The following is a 26,090-nucleotide window of genomic DNA, read 5'->3' as shown; positions in this document are numbered from 1 at the left end:
TTTTGGGCTAATAAAATGTTTTAATATGTTTTCCGAATTTGGACGACATAGTATAGTATGACGTTTTTGTCAAATTTTGGACCAAATATTTTCAAAAAAATGGTCAGATTTTGGACGAAATAGTGTAGTATGACATTGAGGTCGACGACATAGTATAGTATGAAGTTTTGGACACATTTTGGGATAAAAGAAAAAATTCAAAAAAATTATCCGATTTTGGACGACATAGTATAGTATGACGTTTTTGTCAAATTTTGGAACAAAATATTAAAAAAAAAAAAAAAAAAGTCAGATTTTGGACGAAATAGTGTAGTATGACATTGAGGACAACGACATAGAATACTATACTATGTCATCCAAAATTTTATAAAAACAACACACTATACTGTGTCCTGCAAAATTAAAAAAAAATTGTCCAAACTTTGACAAAAAAGTCATACTCTAGCATCTCATCCAAAATTTGACAAAACATTTTTTTGTCTGTCTTGACTAAAGGTCAGAGGTCAAAACATTAGATCTAATTTATTATTTTGTTAAAAAGGAAACTTACTGGTGTAAAATTGTGACATTTATTTATTTTCTTGAGGTTACATCACTCGCTCATACACCTGCTCCTCGTATACTTGTGCACCAATGTATATATAATATATGTGTAACAACAACACCAGATTAACATCATTCAGCTTTAGTGGACATCATATGTATTTTTAACAATGTGTGGTTACTTTTCTTTATTTTTTCCAGCAGTGGTTGAAAGTTCCAGATTTTAATTTGCTGAGTCATCAGATTAACACGGTCCTTCACGGATGATCTCAAAGCTATAGCTGGCACATCTGAGCGCAGCCATGGAGCACAGGTTCAGACTGCGATCACGTCGGTTTCCGGGAAACTTGGCGCAGAACACGTGATGTTGGTCCTTGTTGCAGTCGCGCGCCGCTCTGCATGTGCACTTCTTAAACTCTGAGGAGGAGGAGGAGAGACGAGCGTTAGCGTCAGAGTGTGACGGAAAAAATACAGTCGTTAATAAAGCTTATATAAGCTCTGTCTTTAAAGGGACAGTTCAGGGTGTTTTGAAGTGGGGTTATATACGGTGGCCCTGAGGTGCAAAACACAAACGCAAATCAAAAACACAAAAACATTAACTCAAAACGGAAACACAAATCACACAACGCAAACACAAAAGCAGAAAACAAGAAAACCTTAACTCACAACGCAAACACAAAAGCAGAAAACACGAAAACATTAACTCACAACGCAAACACAAATGCAGAAAACACGAAAACATTAACTCACAACGCAAACACAAATCACACAGCGCAAACACAAAAGCAGAAAACACAAAAAATTAGCTCACAACGCAAACACAAATGCAGAAAACATAAAAACATTAACTCACAACGCAAACACAAAAGCAGAAAACACGAAAACATTAACTCACAACGCCAACACAAATCACACAGCGCAAACACAAAAGCAGAAAACACAAAAAAATTAGCTCACAACGCAAACACAAATGCAGAAAACATAAAAACATTAACTCACAACGCAAACACAAAAGCAGAAAACACGAAAACATTAACTCACAACGCAAACACAAATGCAGAAAACACAAAAACATTAACTCACAACGCAAACACAAATCACACAGCGCAAACACAAAAGCAGAAAACACAAAAACATTAGCTCACAACACAAACACAAATGCAGAAAACATAAAAACATTAACTCACAAGGCAAACACAAAAGCAGAAAACACGAAAACATTAACTCAACGCAAACACAAATGCAGGAAACACAGAAACATTAACTCACAACGCAAACACAAATGCAGATAACACGAAAACAATAACTCACAATGCAAACACAAATGTAGAAAACACAAAAACATTAACTCACAACGCAAACACAAATCACACAGCGCAAACACAAAAGCAGAAAAAACAAAAACATTAACTCACAACGCAAACACAAATGCAGATAACACGAAAACATTAACTCACAATGCAAACACAAATGTAGAAAACACAAAAACATTAACTCACAACGCAAACACAAATCACACAGCGCAAACACAAAAGCAGAAAAAACAAAAACATTAACTCACAACGCAAACACAAATGCAGAAAACACAAAAACATTAACTCACAACGCAAACACAAATCACACAACGCAAACACAAAAGCAGAAAACACGAAAACATTAACTCACAACGCAAACACAAATGCAGAAAACACGAAAACATTAACTCACAACGCAAACACAAATCACACAGCGCAAACATAAAAGCAGAAAACACAAAAAAATTTGCTCACAACACAAACACAAATGCAGAAAACAAAAACATTAACTCACAACGCAAACACAAAAGCAGAAAACACGAAAACATTAACTCACAACGCAAACACAAAAGCAGAAAACACAAAAACATTAACTCACAACGCAAACACAAATCACACAGCGCAAACACAAAAGCAGAAAACACAAAAACATTAGCTCACAACGCAAACACAAATGCAGAACACATAAAAACATTAACTCACAACGCAAACACAAATGCAGAAAACATAAAAACAATAACTCACAACGCAAACACAAATCACACAGCGCAAACACAAAAGCAGAACACACAAAAAAATTAGCTCACAACACAAATGCAGAAAACAAAAACATTAACTCACAACGCAAACACAAAAGCAGAAAACACGAAAACATTAACTCACAACGCAAACACAAATGCAGAAAACACGAAAACATTAACTCACAACGCAAACACAAATCACACAGCGCAAACACAAAAGCAGAACACACAAAAAAATTAGCTCACAACACAAATGCAGAAAACAAAAACATTAACTCACAACGCAAACACAAAAGCAGAAAACACGAAAACATTAACTCACAACGCAAACACAAATGCAGAAAACACGAAAACATTAACTCACAACGCAAACACAAATCACACAGCGCAAACACAAAAGCAGAAAACACAAAAAAATTTGCTCACAACACAAACACAAATGCAGAAAACAAAAACATTAACTCACAACGCAAACACAAAAGCAGAAAACACGAAAACATTAACTCACAACGCAAACACAAAAGCAGAAAACACAAAAACATTAACTCACAACGCAAACACAAATCACACAGCGCAAACACAAAAGCAGAAAACACAAAAACATTAGCTCACAACGCAAACACAAATGCAGAACACATAAAAACATTAACTCACAACGCAAACACAAATGCAGAAAACATAAAAACAATAACTCACAACGCAAACACAAATCACACAGCGCAAACACAAAAGCAGAAAACACAAAAAAATTAGCTCACAACACAAACACAAATGCAGAAAACAAAAACATTAACTCACAACGCAAACACAAAAGCAGAAAACACGAAAACATTAACTCACAACGCAAACACAAATGAAGAAAACACGAAAACATTAACTCACAACGCAAACACAAATCACACAGCGCAAACACAAAAGCAGAAAACACAAAAAAATTTGCTCACAACACAAACACAAATGCAGAAAACAAAAACATTAACTCACAACGCAAACACAAAAGCAGAAAACACGAAAACATTAACTCACAACGCAAACACAAAAGCAGAAAACACAAAAACATTAACTCACAACGCAAACACAAATCACACAGCGCAAACACAAAAGCAGAAAACACAAAAACATTAGCTCACAACGCAAACACAAATGCAGAACACATAAAAACATTAACTCACAACGCAAACACAAATGCAGAAAACATAAAAACAATAACTCACAACGCAAACACAAATCACACAGCGCAAACACAAAAGCAGAAAACACAAAAAAATTAGCTCACAACACAAACACAAATGCAGAAAACAAAAACATTAACTCACAACGCAAACACAAAAGCAGAAAACACGAAAACATTAACTCACAACGCAAACACAAATGCAGAAAACACAAAAATATTAACTCACAACGCAAACACAAATCACACAGCGCAAACACAAAAGCAGAAAACACAAAAACATTAACTCACAACGCAAACACAAATGCAGAAAACACAAAAATATTAACTCACAACGCAAACACAAATGCAGAAAACATAAAAACATTAACTCAACGCAAACACAAATGCAGAAAACATAAAAACATTAACTCACAACGCAAACACAAAAGCAGAAAACACGAAAACATTAACTCAACGCAAACACAAATGCAGAAAACACAAAAACATTAACTCACAACGCAAACACAAATCACACAACGCAAACACAAATGCAGAAAACACGAAAACATTAACTCACAATGCAAACACAAATGCAGAAAACACAAAAACATTAACTCACAATGCAAACACAAATCACACAGCGCAAACACAAAAGCAGAAAACACAAAAACATTAACTCAACGCAAACACAAATGCAGAAAACACAAAAACATTAACTCACAACGCAAACACAAAAGCAGAAAACACAATGATAAAATCACTGATTTTTTCTATGGGCTTTGGTGTGGGAGAGTGAGTGGTTTATAAACTTCAGTTTACACAAGGAAAAGTCTGTCTAACAGTGAAGATAAAGACGTGAACGTGTTCTTAAGATATCGTAGACTTAAGGTGAGGTTAATTTAATGAGTTTAAAATCGTTTTTTTTCCTTGAAACTGGAGTTTGTAAACCACTCACTCTCCCACACCAAAGGCTGCGGTGAAAATATCTGATGCCGAATTCAAACGCCCTCCTCACTGAGGAATCGAGGATTTCAAAATAAAACAGCGAGTATACGATGACTCACCAGAACAAGTCTCCCACTCATAACAGGTGTCGAGTTCACACGGCGCCGCAACCGAGCTCTTTGACGACATCTGGGCTCTGAACTTTGCCCACAGAACCTCGGGGGGCGCCACCGCGTCGCACGCGCCACCGCTGACGAAGAAGAGCGGGTCGCCGTGGCAACGGCCGGCGTGGAAGGAGCAGAGCGACATGGACACGGTCAGATCCAGGTCAACGTTCAGGACGCAGAGGCTCGCTGGCTGTGACCTGTGACCCCACACACACACACACACACACACACACACACACACACACACACACAGAAATAAATGTCAGAATTCTGAAAAAAAAAAAAAAAAAAAAAGAGGAAAAATTCTGACTGAAAAAGAATGAAGAATTTCTGAGGGTAAAAAAGTGTCAATTTTGAGATTAACGTCAAAATCCTGAGGAAAAAAAAGTAAAAATTCTGAGGAAAAAGGGAACATTTGGGGTGAAAAAAGTCAAAAATATGAGATTAAAATCCGAATTCTAAGGGAAAATCTAGAATTTAATCTCAGAATTAAGTGCAGTTTAAAAATGAAAAATAAGGAAGATTAAAGAAAAGGAAAGGTACAGACAGAGAGAGATTAGGATTAAATAACAGATACGTACAGACAGAGAGAGATTAGGATTAAATAACAGATACGTACAGACAGAGAGAGATTAGGATTAAAAGACAGATACGTACAGACAGAGAGAGATTAGGATTAAATAACAGATACGTACAGACAGAGAGAGATTAGGATTAAATAACAGATACGTACAGACAGAGAGAGATTAGGATTAAATAACAGATACGTACAGACAGAGAGAGATTAGGATTAAATGAGGATTAAAAGACAGATACGTACAGACAGAGCGAGATTAAGATTAAAAGACAGATACATACAGACAGAGAGAGATTAGGATTAAATAACAGATACATACAGACAGAGAGAGATTAGGATTAAATAACAGATACGTACAGACAGAGAGAGATTAGGATTAAATGACAGATATGTACAGACAGAGAGAGATTAAGATTAAATGACAGATACGTACAGACAGAGAGAGATTAAGATTAAATGACAGATACGTACAGACAGAGAGAGATTAAGATTAAATAACAGATACATACAGACAGAGAGATTAGGATTAAATAACAGATATGTACAGACAGAGAGAGATTAGGATTAAATGACAGATATGTACAGACAGAGAGAGATTAAGATTAAATGACAGATACGTACAGACAGAGAGAGATTAAGATTAAATGACAGATACGTACAGACAGAGAGAGATTAAGATTAAATAACAGATACGTACAGACAGAGAGATTAGGATTAAATGAGGATTAAATAACAGATACGTACAGACAGAGAGATTAGGATTAAATGAGGATTAAATGACAGATACGTACAGACAGCTCTCACGCTGCACACACACACACTGATCGTCCTGCAGCTTCTGTCCTGGACGACACTGACCGTCAGGAACAAACGGCAGCTCTGACAAACAGAAGAAAACATGAAAGTCAGATTATTGTGAGATTATTTCTCTGATGTTTGAACAGAGCGTCACCGTCAGTGCAGTGCAGGTCAGCGGCCACAGGAGGCTCCCAGCTCAGAGAGGAGCTGCACTTGTAGAAGGTTCGAGGAAGCGGGAATAATCCGTCCTGGTCACAGTTCAGACCCACAGATTCTCCCACTCTGTATTCGTCTTTGTCCGGAAACAACGACATTCCCTCGGGAATCTCAGGAGGAAGACACAGGTTTCCTTCAGGAAGAAGAAGAAGAAGAAGAAGAAGAAGAAGAAGAAGAAGAAGAAGTGATTTCAGCGTAAAAGAAAAGATTAAAGTTCATCCACGAGTGTAAAAACTAACTCACTGATGCATTTTCCTTGTGGTGAACTCCACGTTCCGTCAGGAAGACAATTGATGAACTGAAATCCCTCCAGATTAAAACCAGTGAAACACTGGAACTCTTCATCTTCACCAAAGATGTAAAACTGTTTGGATTTCTGTCACAAGAGGAAACGACCACAGGCCTTTAGTTCATCTGACACAGGAAACACTCACTCTTTCATTCATTCATTCATTCATTCATTCATTCATTCATTCACTCACTCATTCATTCATTCATTCATTAATTCATTCATTCATTCACTCACTCATTCATTCATTCACTCTTTCATTCATTCATTCATTCATTCATTCATTCACTCACTCATTCATTCACTCACTCACCCACTCATTCATTCACTCATTCATTCATTCATTCACTCACCCATTAATTCATTCACTCATTCATTCATTCACTCACTCATTCACTCATTCATTCACTCATCCATTCATTCATTCACTCACTCACTCATTCAATTATTCACTCATCCATTCATTCATTCATTCACTCATTCATTCACTCACTCACTCATTCACTCACTCACTCACTCACTCATTCATTCACTCATCCATTCATTCATTCACTCATCCATTCATTCATTCATTCATTCACTCATCCATTCATTCATTCACTCACTCACTCATTCATTCACTCACTCATTCACTCATTCATTCACTCACTCATTCATTCATTCACTCATTCATTCATTCATTCATTCAATTATTCACTCATTCATTCATTCACTCAGTCATTCATTCACTCACTCACTCATTCATTCACTTATTCATTCATTCACTCATTCACTCATTCATTCACTCATTCATTCATTCACTCACTCATTCATTCATTCACTCACTCACTCACTAATTATTAATTTAATTAGATAAAAACATTTATTTGGTCTGAATTTCCTTCAGTCCCCAAACAAATGTTCGTCCATTTGACTTCGTTTTACTGAAGATTTATGAGGAAATGAAATGAAATAAATGCATAAAGTAACGTTTTCATTCATTTCCCAAACATCTCATTTGGGAAACACTGAACTACTAGATTATTTTTGTGTGTGACTTCCTGTTTTTCAAAATAAAAGCCCCTCCCTCCCTGTGTGTTTACCCTGAGGAAACTGTTCTCCGGCCTCTTTGGTCTCAAACAGCCTTGAACTCCAGGAGGAAGCTCGTCTCTCCAGCCCACAGTGAAGTCGTCATCGTCGTCGCACGTTTCCTGTCTGCGGCGCAAAAAAACACAAACAGTGACCAAAAGCACACGACATGTCGCAGCATGTCGCCCCCTGCAGGAGCGGCTGTGAACTCTGTTACTGGTTACTTTTCAAAGATGGAGATGTAACACGGCTCCTCCTGTCGGTCAGAGTCGCTGCAGGGTTGACCTCCTCTGAGGGGGGCGGGGTTATTGCACCTCCTGGTGCGGTGTCTCCTCATGGACGCTCCGCAGCGACTCCACGGCCTCCAGCAGCTCCACGAGCCGTCCACCACCTCTGTGGAAACACACGGAGATTAAGATTAACTCCTCTCTCTTTTATCTTCTCCTTTTTATATTATTCTGTTTGGTTTTTTTTTCTATTTCTGTTCATCTTTGTATTCTTAATTCTGACCTTTTTTTCTATTTCGTACAAAACAAGTACATTTCTGTAAGAACAATAATTTCTAATATAATATAATATAATCCCAACCCATTTTAATTGATCTCATCCAGGCCAATCTAATCCAATCTAATTTTATCTAATCTAATCTAATCTAATCCAATCTAATCCAATCTAATCTAATCTAATCCAATCTAATCCAATCCAATCCAATCCAATCTAATCTAATCTAATCCAATCCAATCCAATCTAATCTAATCTAATCTAATCTAATCCAATCTAATCTAATCTAATCTAATCTAATCTTATTTTATCTAATCTAATCCAATATAATATAACAAAATATAATATAATCCCAACCCATTTTAATTGATCTCATCCAGGCCAATCTAATCCAATCCAATCCAATCTAATCTAATCTAATCTAATCTAATCTAATCTAATCTAATCTAATTGTATTTTATCTAATATTATATAATATAATATAATATAAACCCAACCCATTTTATTTGATATCACCTCATCCAGGCCAATCTAATATAATCTAATCTAATCTTATTTTATCTAATCTAATCTAATCTAACCCGAAACCCATTTTATTTGTTATCATCTAATCCAGGCCAATCTAATATAATATAATATAATGTATCTAATCTAATCTAATCTAATCTAATCTAATCTAATCCAATTTTATTTGATGCTAATCCAATCTAAAACAAACAAACAGGTTTTATAGTTTCAAACCCTGTGTATGTTTTTTTTTTTTTTCACGCTATAATCCCGATGAGTTTTAATCCCTGTGGATTACATGAGTGTTTTATTCGTACCTGAGGTGAAGTCCGGAGCTCGTTGCTCACAGTTGCTTCCGAAGGTTCCGCTCTGACAAACACACTTGCACTCGGTGCCGGACAGAACCACTCTGGCGTTGTTGGGACACGGCGAACACTTGCAGGTGTCGAACTCCTCCAGGTACTGCAACAGCGCCCTCTGCAGGTGCCTCCTCTTTGTGAGGGCGCAGGGGATTCCTCGCACCAGATTAATGAGCGGCAGCAGCTGCACACACACACACACACACACATTCTTGTACTTGGTGCATACTGAGGACCGGGTAAAAGTGCTGACAAAGTGAGGACCAGCATTTCCACTTTATAAATCAACACAATTACAAATATCTACTTCATGAATGACATCTAGAAAGAACTATTGGGTGCAGTACCATAACATGTCTGCAGGTGGAGCCCCAGAGCAAAAAGGTCTGGAAAACGTTATTTATTTATGTATTTTTTAAATTATTTTTGGTCCAAAGTTTGACAAAAACGTCATACCATACTATGTCGACCAAATTTTTTTTTTTAAATTTGACCAAAAACGTATGGTCCTAAGTTTGACTGAAACTTCATACTATACTATGTCGACCAAATTCTTTTTTAAAAATTGACCAAAAATTTTTGGTCCAAAATTTGACAAAACCGTCATACTTAACTATGTTGTCCAAAATTTGAAAAAAAATTTGACCAAAGTTTTTGGTCCAAAATTTGACAAAACCGTCATACTATACTATGTCGACCAAATTTTTTTTTTTAAATTTGACCAAAAACTTTTGGTCCAAAATTTGACTGAAAATTCAAACTATACTATGTCGACCAAAATTTTTTTTTAAATGGACCAAATATCCAAAATTTGAAAAAAAAAAATTGACCCAAAATGTTTGGTCCAAAATTTGACAAAAATTCCATACTATACTATTTCGTACAAAAGTTGAAAAAAAAATTGACCAAAAGTTTTTGGTCCAAAATTTGACAAAAACGTCATAATATACTATGTCGTCCCAAAATTATTATTTTTTTGACAAATTGAGTATAGCATGTTTACAACCTAAGGAAGTGATTTCAATGAAAACAAAGTGAGGACCGGCCAAAATGTCCTCACTCTGTAAAAATGACCTCACATTGTTGGTTAAAAACCCTCACTGGTCCTCAGTATAACACAAGTACAAGAACACACACAGAGGGACGTGGTTTCTCAGATTAAATGACCACACTGATCAGAGTAAAGACGTAATCCTGAGATCTGGCTGAAACCTTGTATTCGACCACAGCGGGATTATCCAGAACAGACTTGGCCCAGTTCTTGTAGGAGGTTCTGTCCGGAGCTGGACCTTCTCTCTCCCAGGCCAGAGCTGCTGCTTCTCTGGTCCGACCTCCTTTCACCACGGAGAAGGACTTCTCCGCTGCCTGGATGTACGAGCCTGAGCGATCACAGGGATTAACGGCGGGATTAGGAATAAAGACGCCGTGATTCCACGCAGATTTAGCTGTAGTTGTTGAAATGAACCTTTATATTTCTGAGTGGTCGTGGTGTCGGTGCAGCGGGTCACGCTCTTGTGTTCTGTGTAGAGGATGATGGACCAGGTCGTCTCTCGACCCAAACAACCGCGGAAATGTTCCTCTGTTTCACCTGCGGAGATTATCATGAGACACAGATTATAGGTCGACCCACAAGGGATTAGCCAACACCAATACCAATCTTATATTATGTATATATATATATATATGTATATATATATACTATAGTATTGAACAACATTGCATCTTGTGTCTGTGCTGCAGTGCATTTCAATAATATTGAATATATTTGATCTAATCTAATCTAATCTGATCTGATCTGATCACAAACCATTTTATTTGATCTCATCCAGGCCAATCTAATCCAATCTAATCCAATCTAATCTAATCTAATCTAATCTAATCTAATCTTATTTTATCTAATCTAATCTAATCCAATATAATATAACATAATATAATATAATCCCAACCCATTTTAATTGATCTCATCCAGGCCAATCCAATCCAATCTAATCTAATCTAATTGTATTTTATCTAATATAATATATAAATAACCCCAACCCATTTTATTTGATATCACCTAATCCAGGCCAATCTAATATAATATAATATAATTGTATCTAATCCAATCTAATCCAATCAAATTTCAATAAATCCAATCAATAAAATCTAATCTAATCTAATATAATATAATCTGGTGTAATCTAATCTAATCCCCTCTTTATTTGATCCAGGCTAATTAAATTCAATTCAATTCAATTCAATATACTCTACTCTAAAATAATCTAATCTAATCTCATCTCATTTTATCTGATCACAAACTATTTTATTTGATCTCATCCAGGCCAATCTAATCCAATCAAATCCAATCAAATCCAATAAAATCTAATCTAATCTGGTGTAATCTAATCTAATCCGAAACCATTTTATTTGATCCAGGCTAATTCAATTCAATTCAGTTCAATTCAATATACTCTACTCTAAAATAATCTAATCTAATCTATTCTAATCTCAACGAATATTAATTGATTTTAGTAGGGTTAAAAGTGTGTAAAATTTACAATTTACAATTTTTTTTGGTTTACAGTAATTCTGTAGATTGGTCGAGTGTCATTTTAAATAATTATCGTGTTTATGTTCACGACAGATTAACCGTGAAACGACAGATTAAGGAAACCCCAGGAAGTAGAACCCTCATGAGTCAGTTCGACGCGTTCACACCTGAGGTCTTGAGCTCCTCGCGGCTGTACTGGTACAGCAGGTCGTAGTGTCCGCCCAGTTTCCCCGAGCTGTAGTAATGTGTTCCGAAGCGCTGGAAAATCTCCCTGTAGAGGGCGTAGTTGTATCGCAGGGGCAGCGCGTGGAGGAACTGCAGGAACGACACAGACAGAACCAGCTGGTCCACGTCCTTCACCGTGAACGTGGACACGGGCAGAACCTGGTGGACACGGAAGAACTTGGAGTCCTGCAAGAGACAAAGAGAAGGAGTAAAATAAATGTAAACTGTGATGTGGGAGTTGTGAATTTTGTACGTTTGTACGGTAGATCCAGATTATCCAGAAAAAGGAAAAACTATTGAAATAAAAACATGTTCACACTCACAATTTTCTTTGACGCCTCGAAAGCGTCCTTGTTGGACTGGAACTGTGTCCTGTGTCCTCGAGTGAGGAAGAAGATGGGGAAGAAGAAGAAGTCGCCCCTTTTTGGACCTTTGCTGTCAGAGGAGGACGACGTCTTCAGGCTCAGCGTCTCTGAGTGAAGAGGTTTGGGTTCAGTGCTGAAGTCGTCCACAACTCCAGCCTGTTTTTAAACAAATAAGAGTTATTCAAATGAATAAAGTAACTTTTTCTATTTCCTGATTTTCAAAAATTCATTAAAATAATTCCTTAAGAGATATGCAAATATTTTCAACACATCCTTGTTCAGGGCGATGTCGACTATTATGATGGTGAATTTCAAGTCATTCCGAGATACTTTTTGTTTTTGAGAAGAAAGTCAGCTCACTGTCAAAGTGCATCAGGGCAAATGGATCATTTCCTGATTATGAAAAATTCATTAAAAAAATTTCGTAAGAGTTTTGCAAATATTTTCAACAGATCCTTGTTCAGGGTGATGTCTTCTATTATGATGGTAAATTTCAAGTCATTCCGAGATACTTTTTGTTTTTGAGAAGAAAGTCAGCTCACTGTCAAAGTGCATCAGAGCAAATGGCTCATTTCCTGATTTTCAAAAATTCATTAAAATTATTCCTTATGAGTTTTGCAAATATTTTCAACAGATCCTTGTTCAGGGTGATGTCTTCTATTATGATGGTGAATTTCAAGTCATTCCAAGATACTTTTTATTTTCGCGACTGAAGTCAGCTCACTGTCAAAGTGCATCAGGGTAAATGGATAATTTCCTGATTTTCAAAAATTCATTAAAATTATTCCGTAAAACATATGCAAATATTTTCAACAGATCCTTGTTCACGGCGATGCCGACTATTATGATGGTGAATTTCAAGTCATTCTGAGATACTTTTTATTTTCGCGACTGAAGTCAGCTCACTGTCAAAGTGCATCAGGGTAAATGGATAATTTCCTGATTTTCAAAAATTCATTAAAATTATTCCGTAAAACATATGCAAATATTTTCAACGCATCCTTGTTCAGGGCGATGCCGACTATTATGATGGTGAATTTTACGTCATTCCGAGATACTTTTTGTTTTCGAGAAGAAACTCAGCTCACTGTCAAAGTGTATCAGGGAAAATGGATAATTTCCTGATTTTCAAAAATTCATTAAAATTATTCTGTAAAACATATGCAAATATTTTCAACGGATCCTTGTTCACGGCAATGCCGACTATTATGATGGTGAATTTCAAGTCATTCCGAGATACTTTTTATTTTTGCGACTGAAGTCAGCTCTTTGTCAAAGTGCATCAGGGCAAATGGCTCATTTCCTGATTTTCAAAAATTCATTAAAATTATTCCTTATGAGTTTTGCAAATATTTTCAACTGATCCTTGTTCAGGGCGATGCCGACTATTATGATGGTGAATTTCAAGTCAATTCAAGATACTTTTTATTTTCGCGACTGAAGTCAGTTCACTGTCAAAGTGCATCAGGGCAAATGGATCATTTCCTGATTTTCAAAAATTCATTAAAATTATTCCGTAAAACATATGCAAATATTTTCAACAGATCCTTGTTCAGGGTGATGCCGACTATTATGATGGTGAATTTCAAGTCAATCCGAGATACTTTTTGTTTTTGAGAAGAAAGTCAGCTCACTGTCAAAGTGCATCAGCGCAAATGGCTCATTTCCTGATTTTCAAAAATTCATTAAAATTATTCCTTATGAGTTTTGCAAATATTTTCAACAGATCCTTGTTCAGGGTTATGCCGACTATTATGATGGTAAATTTCAAGTCATTCCGAGATACTTTTTATTTTCCTGACTGAAGTCAGCTCACTGTCAAAGTGCATCAGGGTAAATGGATAATTTACTGATTTTCAAAAATTCATTAAAATTATTATGTAAAACATATGCAAATATTTTCAACAGATCCTTGTTCAGGGCGATGTCGACTATTATGATGGTAAATTTCAAGTCAATTCAAGATACTTTTTATTTTCGTGACTGAAGTCAGCTCACTGTCAAAGTGCATCAGGGCAAATGGATCATTTCCTGATTTTCAAAAATTCATTAAAATTATTCTGTAAAACATATGCAAATATTTTCAACGGATCCTTGTTCACGGCGATGCCGACTATTATGATGGTGAATTTCAAGTCATTCCGAGATACTTTTTGTTTTTGAGAAGAAAGTCAGCTCACTGTCAAAGTGCATCAGGGTAAATGGCTCATTTCCTGATTTTCAAAAATTCATTAAAATTATTCCTTATGAGTTTTGCAAATATTTTCAACAGATCCTTGTTCAGGGCGATGCCGACTATTATGATCGTAAATTTCAAGTCATTCCGAGATACTTTTTATTTTCCTGACTGAAGTCAGCTCACTGTCAAAGTGCATCAGGGCAAATGGATCATTTCCTGATTTTCAAAAATTCATTAAAATTATTCCGTAAAACATATGCAAATATTTTCAACAGATCCTTGTTCAGGGTGATGCCGACTATTATGATGGTGAATTTCAAGTCAATCCGAGATACTTTTTGTTTTTGAGAAGAAAGTCAGCTCACTGTCAAAGTGCATCAGGGCAAATGGCTCATTTCCTGATTTTCAAAAATTCATTAAAATTATTCCTTATGAGTTTTGCAAATATTTTCAACAGATCCTTGTTCAGGGTGATGCCGACTATTATGATGGTAAATTTCAAGTCATTCCGAGATACTTTTTATTTTCCTGACTGAAGTCAGCTCACTGTCAAAGTGCATCAGGGTAAATGGATAATTTACTGATTTTCAAAAATTCATTAAAATTATTATGTAAAACATATGCAAATATTTTCAACGGATCCTTGTAAACGGCGATGCCGACTATTATGATGGTGAATTTCAAGTTATTCCGAGATACTTTTTGTTTTTGAGAAGAAAGTCAGCTCACTGTCAAAGTGCATCAGGGCAAATGGCTCATTTCCTGATTTTCAAAAATTCATTAAAATTATTCCTTATGAGTTTTGCAAATATTTTCAACAGATCCTTGTTCAGGGTGATGCCGACTATTATGATGGTAAATTTCAAGTCATTCCGAGATACTTTTTATTTTCCTGACTGAAGTCAGCTCACTGTCAAAGTGCATCAGGGCAAATTGATCATTTCCTGATTTTCAAAAATTCATTAAAATTATTCTGTAAAACATATGCAAATATTTTCAACGGATCCTTGTTCACGGCGATGCCGACTATTATGATGGTGAATTTCAAGTCATTCCGAGATACTTTTTGTTTTTGAGAAGAAAGTCAGCTCACTGTCAAAGTGCATCAGGGTAAATGGCTCATTTCCTGATTTTCAAAAATTCATTAAAATTATTCCTTATGAGTTTTGCAAATATTTTCAACAGATCCTTATTCAGGGCGATGCCGACTATTATGATCGTAAATTTCAAGTCATTCCGAGATACTTTTTAGTTTCCTGACTGAAGTCAGCTCACTGTCAAAGTGCATCAGGGTAAATGGATAATTTTCTGATTTTCAAAAATTCATTAAAATTAGTCCGTAAAACATATGCAAATATTTTCAACGGATCCTTGTTTACGGCGATGCCGACTATTATGATGGTGAATTTCAAGTCATTCCGAGATACTTTTTGTTTTTGAGAAGAAAGTCAGCTCACTGTCAAAGTGCATCAGAGCAAATGGCTCATTTCCTGATTTTCAAAAATTCATTAAAATTATTCCTTATGAGTTTTGCAAATATTTTCAACAGATCCTTGTTCAGGGTGATGTCTTCTATTATGATGGTGAATTTCAAGTCATTCCAAGATACTTTTTATTTTCGCGACTGAAGTCAGCTCACTGTCAAAGTGCATCAGGGTAAATGGATAATTTCCTGATTTTCAAAAATTCATTAAAATTATTCCGTAAAACATATGCAAATATTTTCAACAGATCCTTGTTCACGGCGATGCCGACTATTGTGATGGTAAATTTCAAGTCATTCCGAGATACTTTTTATTTTCCTGACTGAAGTCAGCTCACTGTCAAAGTGCATCAGGGCAAATTGATCATTTCCTGATTTTCAAAAATGCATTAAAATTATTCTGTAAAACATATGCAAATATTTTCAACAGATCCTTGTTCAGGGCGATGTCGACTATTATGATGGTAAATTTCAAGTCAATTCAAGATACTTTTTATTTTCGTGACTGAAGTCAGCTCACTGTCAAAGTGCATCAGGGCAAATGGATCATTTCCTGATTTTCAAAAATTCATTAAAATTATTCTGTAAAACATATGCAAATATTTTCAACGGATCCTTGTTCACGGCGATGCCGACTATTATGATGGTGAATTTCAAGTCATTCCGAGATACTTTTTGTTTTTGAGAAGAAAGTCAGCTCACTGTCAAAGTGCATCAGGGTAAATGGCTCATTTCCTGATTTTCAAAAATTCATTAAAATTATTCCTTATGAGTTTTGCAAATATTTTCAACAGATCCTTATTCAGGGCGATGCCGACTATTATGATCGTAAATTTCAAGTCATTCCGAGATACTTTTTATTTTCCTGACTGAAGTCAGCTCACTGTCAAAGTGCATCAGGGTAAATGGATAATTTCCTGATTTTCAAAAATTCATTAAAATTATTCCGTAAAACATATGCAAATATTTTCAACAGATCCTTGTTCACGGCGATGCCGACTATTATGATGGTGAATTTCAAGTCATTCTGAGATACTTTTTATTTTCGCGACTGAAGTCAGCTCACTGTCAAAGTGCATCAGGGTAAATGGATAATTTCCTGATTTTCAAAAATTCATTAAAATTATTCCGTAAAACATATGCAAATATTTTCAACGCATCCTTGTTCAGGGCGATGCCGACTACTATGATGGTGAATTTTACGTCATTCCGAGATACTTTTTGTTTTCGAGAAGAAACTCAGCTCACTGTCAAAGTGTATCAGGGAAAATGGATAATTTCCTGATTTTCAAAAATTCATTAAAATTATTCTGTAAAACATATGCAAATATTTTCAACGGATCCTTGTTCACGGCAATGCCGACTATTATGATGGTGAATTTCAAGTCATTCCGAGATACTTTTTATTTTTGCGACTGAAGTCAGCTCTTTGTCAAAGTGCATCAGGGCAAATGGCTCATTTCCTGATTTTCAAAAATTCATTAAAATTATTCCTTATGAGTTTTGCAAATATTTTCAACTGATCCTTGTTCAGGGCGATGCCGACTATTATGATGGTGAATTTCAAGTCATTCCGAGATACTTTTTATTTTCGTGACTGAAGTCAGCTCACTGTCAAAGTGCATCAGGGCAAATGGATCATTTCCTGATTTTCAAAAATTCATTAAAATTATTCTGTAAAACATATGCAAATATTTTCAACGGATCCTTGTTCACGGCGATGCGGACTATTATGATGGTAAATTTCAAGTCAATTCAAGATACTTTTTATTTTCGCGACTGAAGTCAGCTCACTGTCAAAGTGCATCAGGGCAAATGGATCATTTCCTGATTTTCAAAAATTCATTAAAATTAGTCCGTAAAACATATGCAAATATTTTCAACAGATCCTTGTTCAGGGTGATGCCGACTATTATGATGGTGAATTTCAAGTCAATCCGAGATACTTTTTGTTTTTGAGAAGAAAGTCAGCTCACTGTCAAAGTGCATCAGCGCAAATGGCTCATTTCCTGATTTTCAAAAATTCATTAAAATTATTCCTTATGAGTTTTGCAAATATTTTCAACAGATCCTTGTTCAGGGTGATGCCGACTATTATGATGGTAAATTTCAAGTCATTCCGAGATACTTTTTATTTTCCTGACTGAAGTCAGCTCACTGTCAAAGTGCATCAGGGTAAATGGATAATTTACTGATTTTCAAAAATTCATTAAAATTAGTCTGTAAAACATATGCAAATATTTTCACCGGATCCTTGTTCAGGGCGATGCCGACTATTATGATGGTGAATTTCAAGTCATTCCGAGATACTTTTTGTTTTTGAGAAGAAAGTCAGCTCACTGTCAAAGTGCATCAGGGCAAATGGATCATTTCCTGATTTTCAAAAATTCATTAAAATTATTCCTTATGAGTTTTGCAAATATTTTCAACAGATCCTTATTCAGGGCGATGCCGACTATTATGATGGTGAATTTCAAGTCATTCCAAGATACTTTTTATTTTCGCGACTGAAGTCAGTTCACTGTCAAAGTGCATCAGGGTAAATGGATAATTTACTGATTTTCAAAAATTCATTAAAATTATTCTGTAAAACATATGCAAATATTTTCACCGGATCCTTGTTCAGGGCGATGCCGACTATTATGATGGTGAATTTCAAGTCATTCCGAGATACTTTTTGTTTTTGAGAAGAAAGTCAGCTCACTGTCAAAGTGCATCAGGGCAAATGGATCATTTCCTGATTTTCAAAAATTCATTAAAATTATTCCTTAAGAGATATGCAAATATTTTCAACACATCCTTGTTCAGGGCGATGCCGACTATTAAGATGGTAAATTTCAAGTCATTCCGAGATACTTTTTGTTTTTGAGAAGAAAGTCAGCTCACTGTCAAAGTGCATCAGAGCAAATGGCTCATTTCCTGATTTTCAAAAATTAATTAAAATTATTCCTTATGAGTTTTGCAAATATTTTCAACAGATCCTTGTTCAGGGCGATGCCGACTATTATGATGGTAAATTTCAAGTCAATTCAAGATACTTTTTATTTTCGCGACTGAAGTCAGCTCACTGTCAAAGTGCATCAGGGCAAATGGATCATTTCCTGATTTTCAAAAATTCATAAAAATTATTCCGTAAAACATATGCAAATATTTTCAACAGATCCTTGTTCAGGGTGATGCCGACTATTATGATGGTGAATTTCAAGTCATTCCGAGATACTTTTTGTTTTTGAGAAGAAAGTCAGCTCACTGTCAAAGTGCATCAGGGCAAATGGATAATTTCCTGATTTTCAAAAATTCATTAAAATTATTCCTTAAAACATATGCAAATATTTTCAACGGATCCTTGTTCAGGGCGATGCCGACTATTATGATGGTGAATTTCAAGTCATTCTGAGATACTTTTTGTTTTTGAGAAGAAACTCAGCTCACTGTCAAAGTGCATCAGAGCAAATGGCTCATTTCCTGATTTTCAAAAATTCATTAAAATTATTCCTTATGAGTTTTGCAAATATTTTCAACAGATCCTTGTTCAGGGTGATGTCTTCTATTATGATGGTGAATTTCAAGTCATTCCAAGATACTTTTTATTTTCGCGACTGAAGTCAGCTCACTGTCAAAGTGCATCAGAGCAAATGGATCATTTCCTGATTTTCAAAAATTCATGAAAATTATTCCTTAAGAGGTTTGCAAATACATATATGTATATACATGTACATATATACATATATATATGTACATATATATTTATATATGTACATATATATATACCCATGGGTGTAAAACAAAGACGTCACCTTAATGTCAAAGGTGTCAAAGTTGTGAGGAACTCTGTGGTAGAGCAGCATGGACGGAGGTCTTTTGATGACGCAGCTGCCGCCCATGAACATGTTGTCCAGGACCGCTCCCCTCGCTTCTTCTGCCAGGACATCGAACCTTCACACGCACACACACACACACACACACACACACACACACACACGGTCAGAGAGTGTGTCATGAGGTCACGTTAGAAACCAAGGCTGTACAACAACGTCAACAACGTAAACGATTGACCCTTTGACCTTTTGACCTCACCCGTTTCCCAGCAGGTCGACCCCAGGCGCCGGCCTCTTCTCTGCGGGACACACGACCGTGAGGTCGGCGCAGTCTCTCTCGTCAGAATTATCTCCGCAGTCGTTCTGTCTGTTGCACGTCAGCGTTGCGTTGACGCAGCGTCCTGTGACACACGCGTCAGTGTGTGTGAGGCTTAAAGGTCCCATATTATACCCTATTAACCCAAGTTAAACTAGGTCCTGGGGCCCTGATGAACATGTCTGTGTCATGCTTTAGTCAAAATATCATAAGGATGAAGCACAATAGCAGTTCAATAACTCGAAGAAAAAATCGAAGAAATACGATTAATGCGCCGCGCCGCGAGTATGTAAATTCCCATGCTAGAAAAAGACCCTGAACGCACCAGTGTTGCTGCGACTGAAAGTGACGTGTGTGGATCAACAACACGAGGAGAGAACGTGGAAACACGACAGAAAGGCAGCCTTTGGTTGAGAAGAAATGTAGGACAACATCTACATCTTTCTGCAGTGCTTTCAAACGCGCGCTCTTCATATCACCAATCCACACACGCCACTCGCTAACCGCAGGCACGTAACTGGTGCGTTCAAGGTGTCCCTCCAGCATAGGAATTTACACACGCGATCAACAACAAAGGGCTTGTGAAGCTTGTGAACATTTTTTTCATAAATAAAATATATCCACTGGACACAAACATCCTTTGAGGCTAGAAGTTTGTGTAAAACACTGTGCTCCGCTGTGCAGCCGCTCTTCCTCCCTCGTCTGCACTCTCGTATTTCACAGGGACAAGGGGGAGCTACGGTGGAGCTGTGAAGTACTCTGTGAAGTACTCTGTGAAGTACTCTGTGAAGTACTCTGTGAAGTACTCTGCCTGGCGGGGTGCCAACATTCACGGTGAAATGTCCGCACTGTCGTCACTTGGTCGGGAGGTGAAAACATCGCGTGTTTTATCGCCTATACTTACACAAAGTGGAACCACTAAAACATGACTGAGTCTTGTTTTTTCACATTTTGGGGACTGGTATGGCCCACTGAGTCCCAAATATAAGTACTAAAAGATCAAAAAGTTGATTTTGCACAATAGGGGACCTTTAAAATTCACCCGCTCGTCCCGAACATTGAAAACATTAAAAAACGTACCGTTTTCACACTTGAAGTCGTCCCCGCAGTTGAGCGGCGGCAGTTTGCACTCGGTGGACGGATAACACGGCCGCTCCTCCGTCAGCTCGGCGCCGCAGTCCGACCCTCCGAACTGAGACGGCCTCGCCACCGAGCGGGTACGCAACTATGGCAACGACACGAGGAAGCGACGGCTATTATTATGAAACGCGTGTGCGGTGTAGTGAAGGAGTGCGTCCTGTGCGACTGTCTTGCCTGTTTCTTGGCACACGGCGAACACTCGGACCAGGGTCCGAACTCGTGGAGTCGGCAGTTGATTGGACATGCCTGCTCGTTACACGCTCTGGTGTCGTATCGCTCGCACAGCTGACGACAGCTGCTCTTCCAGTAATAATCGTCGTACACCGTTTTCCTGTAGCATTAAAAAAGAAGAAAGAAAGAAGAGAGTTTGATTGGTCGCAGCTGGATTAAGGCCTGTTCAGCTGTTATTTCACCACTGAAGACAACAGAGAATATAATTCTGGATTATGATGTTTCACAGTTAACGACAGTTGGTCAAATTCATGGGGATGAGAATAACGAGAAATAGACGGTACGATATCATTTTTCATCTTATAATGTTTAAACATATCATATCACTTTATCTAATCTAATCACAGCATTTCATGTTTTATCTCATCTAATCTAATCTCATCCCATCTAATCTAATTTTGTCTAATCTCATCCTATCTAAGCTCATCTCATCTAATCTCATCTAATGTCATCTCATCTAATCTCATTTTGTCTAATCTCATCTCGTCTAATCTCATCTCATCCTACCTAATCTCATCTCGTCTAATCTCATCTCGCTAATCTCATTTCGTCTAGTCTCATCCTATCTAAACTCATCTCATCCTATCTAATCTCATCTCGTCTAATCTTATCTAATGTCATCTCGTCTAATCTCATCTAATCCTATTTTGTCAAATCTCATCTCGTCTAATCTCATCTAATCTCGTCTAATCTCATCTCCTCTAATCTCATCTCGTCTAATCTCATCTCCTCTAATCTCGTCTAATCTAATCTCATCCCATCTAATCTCATCTAGTCTAACCTCATCCCATCTAATCTCATCTCGTCTAATCTCATCCCGTCTAATCTCATCTAATCTCGTCTAATCCCATCCCATTTAATCTCATCCCGTCTAATCTCATCTAGTCTAATCTCATCTCGTCTAATTCCGTCTAATCTCATCCCGTCTAATCTCATCCCATCTAATCTCATCCCATCTAATCTCATCCCGTCTAGTCTCATCTCGTCTAATCCCGTCTAATCTCATCCCGTCTAATTTGATCTCATCTAATCTCATCCCATCTAATCTCATCCCATCTAATCTCATCCCGTCTAATCTCATCTCGTCTAATCCCGTCTAATCTCATCCCGTCTAATCTCATCCCGTCTAATCTCATCCCATCTAATCTCATCCAGTCTAATCCCGTCTAATCTAATCCTGTCTAATATCATCTTGTCTAATCTAATCTCATCTAATCTCATATGATATGTACAGTATGTATCACACAGTGAACTGACCCTGTAAAGAGATGATTTTAATCTCATCTCGTGACTTCCTGCCAAAATAAAAGTGAGATAAAAATCACCTGACTCTCTGCTGAGTGCCGTGGTTGCAGGTTCTGGAGCAGGCGGTCCACGAACCCCAGGGGTAACGGTCACAGAAACAGGCCAGAGCAATCGATACAGAGCTGAGGAGCTGCAGCAGCAGCAGCGGCCTGCAGGGGGCCATCACGAGCTTCTGGACCGATGTGAAGGGAAGGAAAGAAACAGACAAATACAGAAATAATAGAATGAGTCACTGAATTCTGTCTTTCCCTTAAATCTCTTAAATAGCAAAAACAGTAGAATTCCTTTAAATTTTGTTGTTTTTTATATATTTGAAATGTATTTAACTTTTAACTTAAAAATTATTGAATTGAATTTCAATTGAATGACTTTATTTCTCCCCCGGGGAGGAAACACACATTTACAACAGCTCAATTAAGGCGACAAGAGGTGCAGAAATGTGCAAAGAGCATAATAAGTAAGAAGAAAGACGACGTAAAGATAAGAGTAAAAATAGGGTAAAAAATAAAATACAATATGATAAACAAATCACACTCTAAATATAAGTAAGACTCTAATAAAATAAAAATACAATAAGGTAAAAAATACTCTCTATTATAAGTAAAAAGAAGTAAAATGTAAGATAGAGTAAGAAATAGAATAAAAATAAAATACAATATGCTCTAATATAAGTAAAAAGAAGTAAAATGTAAGATAATAGTAAAAAATAGAATAAAAATAAAATACAATATGGTAAAAAAAAAAAAAATTAAATTAAATTACACACTTTAATGTAGGGTAAGTAATTCAGTAGAGATAAGAATAAAAATAAGACAAGAGTGCACTTGCACATAATAGAAACAGAATAAACTTCATAGTGACTCTAACCTCTCTCTACATTATTATCATGGAATAATCATCAATAATATCTTCTGTTCTATTTTTGCACAATACAACATTTTTCCGTATAAAGAATCTATTATTATCTTTTAGGCTAACTAAAAGTTGTTTCGTTAAAACATAAAATCTTACATGAGTGCAGTTTTTATCTTAATTTTCTCCGGCTCAGAGACAAAGTCAGACTCACCGCAGACGACGTCTTCAGCAGCAGTGAAAAGATAATCTGGGAGTTCCGTGTGAATCTCTGTTCAGAAAACTAGAGCAAACAAAAACACGCCCTCGCTCTTCTCCTCCGTGTTGAAACCTTCGTTGCACAACGCGCATGAAAAATGAAAAAGCTAATGTTTTTACGATAATTCGAGGACACCGAGGTAATAAATAAAAGTCGTTGCATAACCTGACGTTTCTTTTTTTTCGTTTTACGGGAAGCAAAAACCTCTGGAGTTTCCCCCCGGCTGCAGAAACTTAAACCAGATGTTTGAGACTCGACAGATAAACAGAGAAAAACTTCAGTTCACAAAGTGTTTCTGTGAAATCTGACAGAAAATACAATCAAGTACGTGTTGTAAAGAAAGTGCAGGAATTAAGGAATTAAAACTGAACATTTAGTGGATTTACTGGATAATCAAGTAATAAAGAGCGCATGGTGTTTTTATTTGATTTTATTTGTTTGAATAAAGCAGGAAAACGTGGGTCGGATTTGAAATAATTGCACTAAAAAAGCAAAAGTGGAAATAAAAAGAGACGAAAAGAATGCAGTTACAAAGATTTGGCTGGATTAAGAGGCGGAGTCTGTGAGAGAGTCAGTGTTTATCTTCAGTGTCAGAGCGTTGAAGTACGTTTGTGTAGAATTACTTCAAAATAAAGAGCAGAAAATACTTTGACTCTGTTACTCTAGTAGCTTTAGTAAAGTCGGCCATTTTGTGTCGAAAACAGAAGCTAACGACGCGTTCCGGTCAAAATGTCTGGTCGTAATTTGTGAGTTTGGAGGTAAATCAGTCGTACACAGATTACGACTTTATTCTCAACAGATTGTGACTTTATTCTCGTAATATTGCGACTTTATTCTTGACAGATTACGACTTTTTTCCCATAATATTACGACTTTATTCTTGACAGATTACGACTTTATTCTTGACAGATTACGACTTTATTCTTGAAAGATAACGACTTTATTCTCGACAGATTACGACTTTAATCTCGACAGATTACGACTTTATTCTCGACAGATTACAACTTTAATCTCGACAGATTACGACTTTATTCTCGACAGATTACGACTTTATTCTCGACAGATTACGACTTTATTCTCGACAGATTACGACTTTAATCTCGACAGATTACGACTTTATTCTCGACAGATTACGACTTTAATCTCGACAGATTACGACTTTAATCTCGACAGATTACGACTTTATTCTCGACAGATTACAATTTTAATCTCGACAGATTACGACTTTATTCTCGACAGATTACGACTTTATTCTTGACAGATTACGACTTTATTCTCGACAGATTACGACTTTATTCTTGACAGATTACGACTTTATTCTCAACAGATTACGACTTTATTCTCGACAGATTACGACTTTATTCTCAACAGATTACGACTTTATTCTCGACAGATTATGACTTTATTTTTGTAATGTTACGACTATTCTTGACAGATTACGACTTTATTCTCGACAGATTACGACTTTATTCTTGACAGATTACGACTTTATTCTCAACAGATTACGACTTTATTCTCGACAGATTACGACTTTATTCTCGACAGATTGCGACTTTATTCTTGACAGATTACGACTTTATTCTCAACAGATTACGACTTTATTCTCGACAGATTACGACTTTATTCTTGACAGATTACGACTTTATTCTCGACAGATTACGACTTTATTCTTGACAGATTACGACTTTATTCTCAACAGATTACGACTTTATTCTCGACAGATTACGACTTTATTCTCGACAGATTACGACTTTATTCTCGACAGATTACGACTTTATTTTTGTAATGTTACGACTATTCTCGACAGATTACGACTTCATTCTCGACAGATTACGACTTCCTTCTCATAATATTACGACTTTATCTCCTAATATTAGATTATAACTCTATTACACGTTCTTATAAATCTACGTTTTAACATAGTCTTGGAAAAATATCTGGCTAAATAATCTGTGTTCTCAGGGTTAAAGGTCAGGTCTGGTCATCGTCTGCCAAAGACGCTGAGTCACTGACCTCTGACCTCTGACCTCTGACCCTCAACACAGCATTTGAACTTTGGCTCCATGCTAAATTAAGCTAACGACTTTCTTCATTTCAAACACTTTATTTAAAAGGGTAAACAAAAACAATCCTGGTCTCATTTGTATATAAAAAAAAAACTTTATTCACATTATAAAATGCCCTCAGCTGTACATACTAGTTTGTTTGTTTGTTTGTTTGTTTCTCTAC

General features: G+C 36.5%; 1 protein-coding gene across 1 annotated transcript; it reads right to left on the bottom strand.

Annotated features, from left to right (window-relative positions):
* Positions 1 to 563: 563 nt before the first annotated feature.
* c6.2 (complement component 6, duplicate 2) lies at positions 564 to 23,918 on the bottom strand. Its single transcript, XM_083893291.1, has 18 exons — positions 23,817 to 23,918; positions 22,771 to 22,922; positions 21,389 to 21,545; positions 21,155 to 21,299; positions 20,018 to 20,159; positions 19,738 to 19,876; positions 12,237 to 12,434; positions 11,856 to 12,099; positions 10,624 to 10,746; positions 10,371 to 10,537; positions 9,117 to 9,342; positions 8,016 to 8,184; positions 7,806 to 7,917; positions 6,678 to 6,810; positions 6,373 to 6,567; positions 6,212 to 6,299; positions 4,796 to 5,040; positions 564 to 960 (listed from the first exon to the last, which is right to left on the bottom strand). Exons 2-18 carry the CDS (start codon positions 22,911 to 22,913, stop codon positions 788 to 790), a joined length of 2,799 nt encoding a protein of 932 aa, XP_083749417.1. The 5' UTR covers positions 22,914 to 22,922; positions 23,817 to 23,918; the 3' UTR covers positions 564 to 787.
* Positions 23,919 to 26,090: the final 2,172 nt, after the last annotated feature.

The sequence above is a fragment of the Microchirus variegatus genome (assembly GCF_963457635.1).
Source record: "Microchirus variegatus genome assembly, chromosome: 1".
Lineage (NCBI taxonomy): Eukaryota > Metazoa > Chordata > Actinopteri > Pleuronectiformes > Soleidae > Microchirus > Microchirus variegatus.
This window is presented reverse-complemented; position numbering and strand designations above follow the sequence as displayed.

What these genes read in the sequence shown, in the direction of transcription:
- c6.2 (XM_083893291.1), bottom strand. Translation starts at nt 22,913, where the DNA reads ATGGCCCCCTGCAGGCCGCTGCTGCTGCTGCAGCTCCTCAGCTCTGTA. An exon ending in TCGAGGCGTCAAAGAAAATT is followed by an intron (nt 12,100 to 12,236) that starts GTGAGTGTGAAC and finishes TGTCTCTTGCAG; the next exon opens with GACTCCAAGTTCTTCCGTGT. An exon ending in TGAGTGGGAGACTTGTTCTG is followed by an intron (nt 961 to 4,795) that starts GTGAGTCATCGT and finishes CCTCCTCCTCAG; the next exon opens with AGTTTAAGAAGTGCACATGC.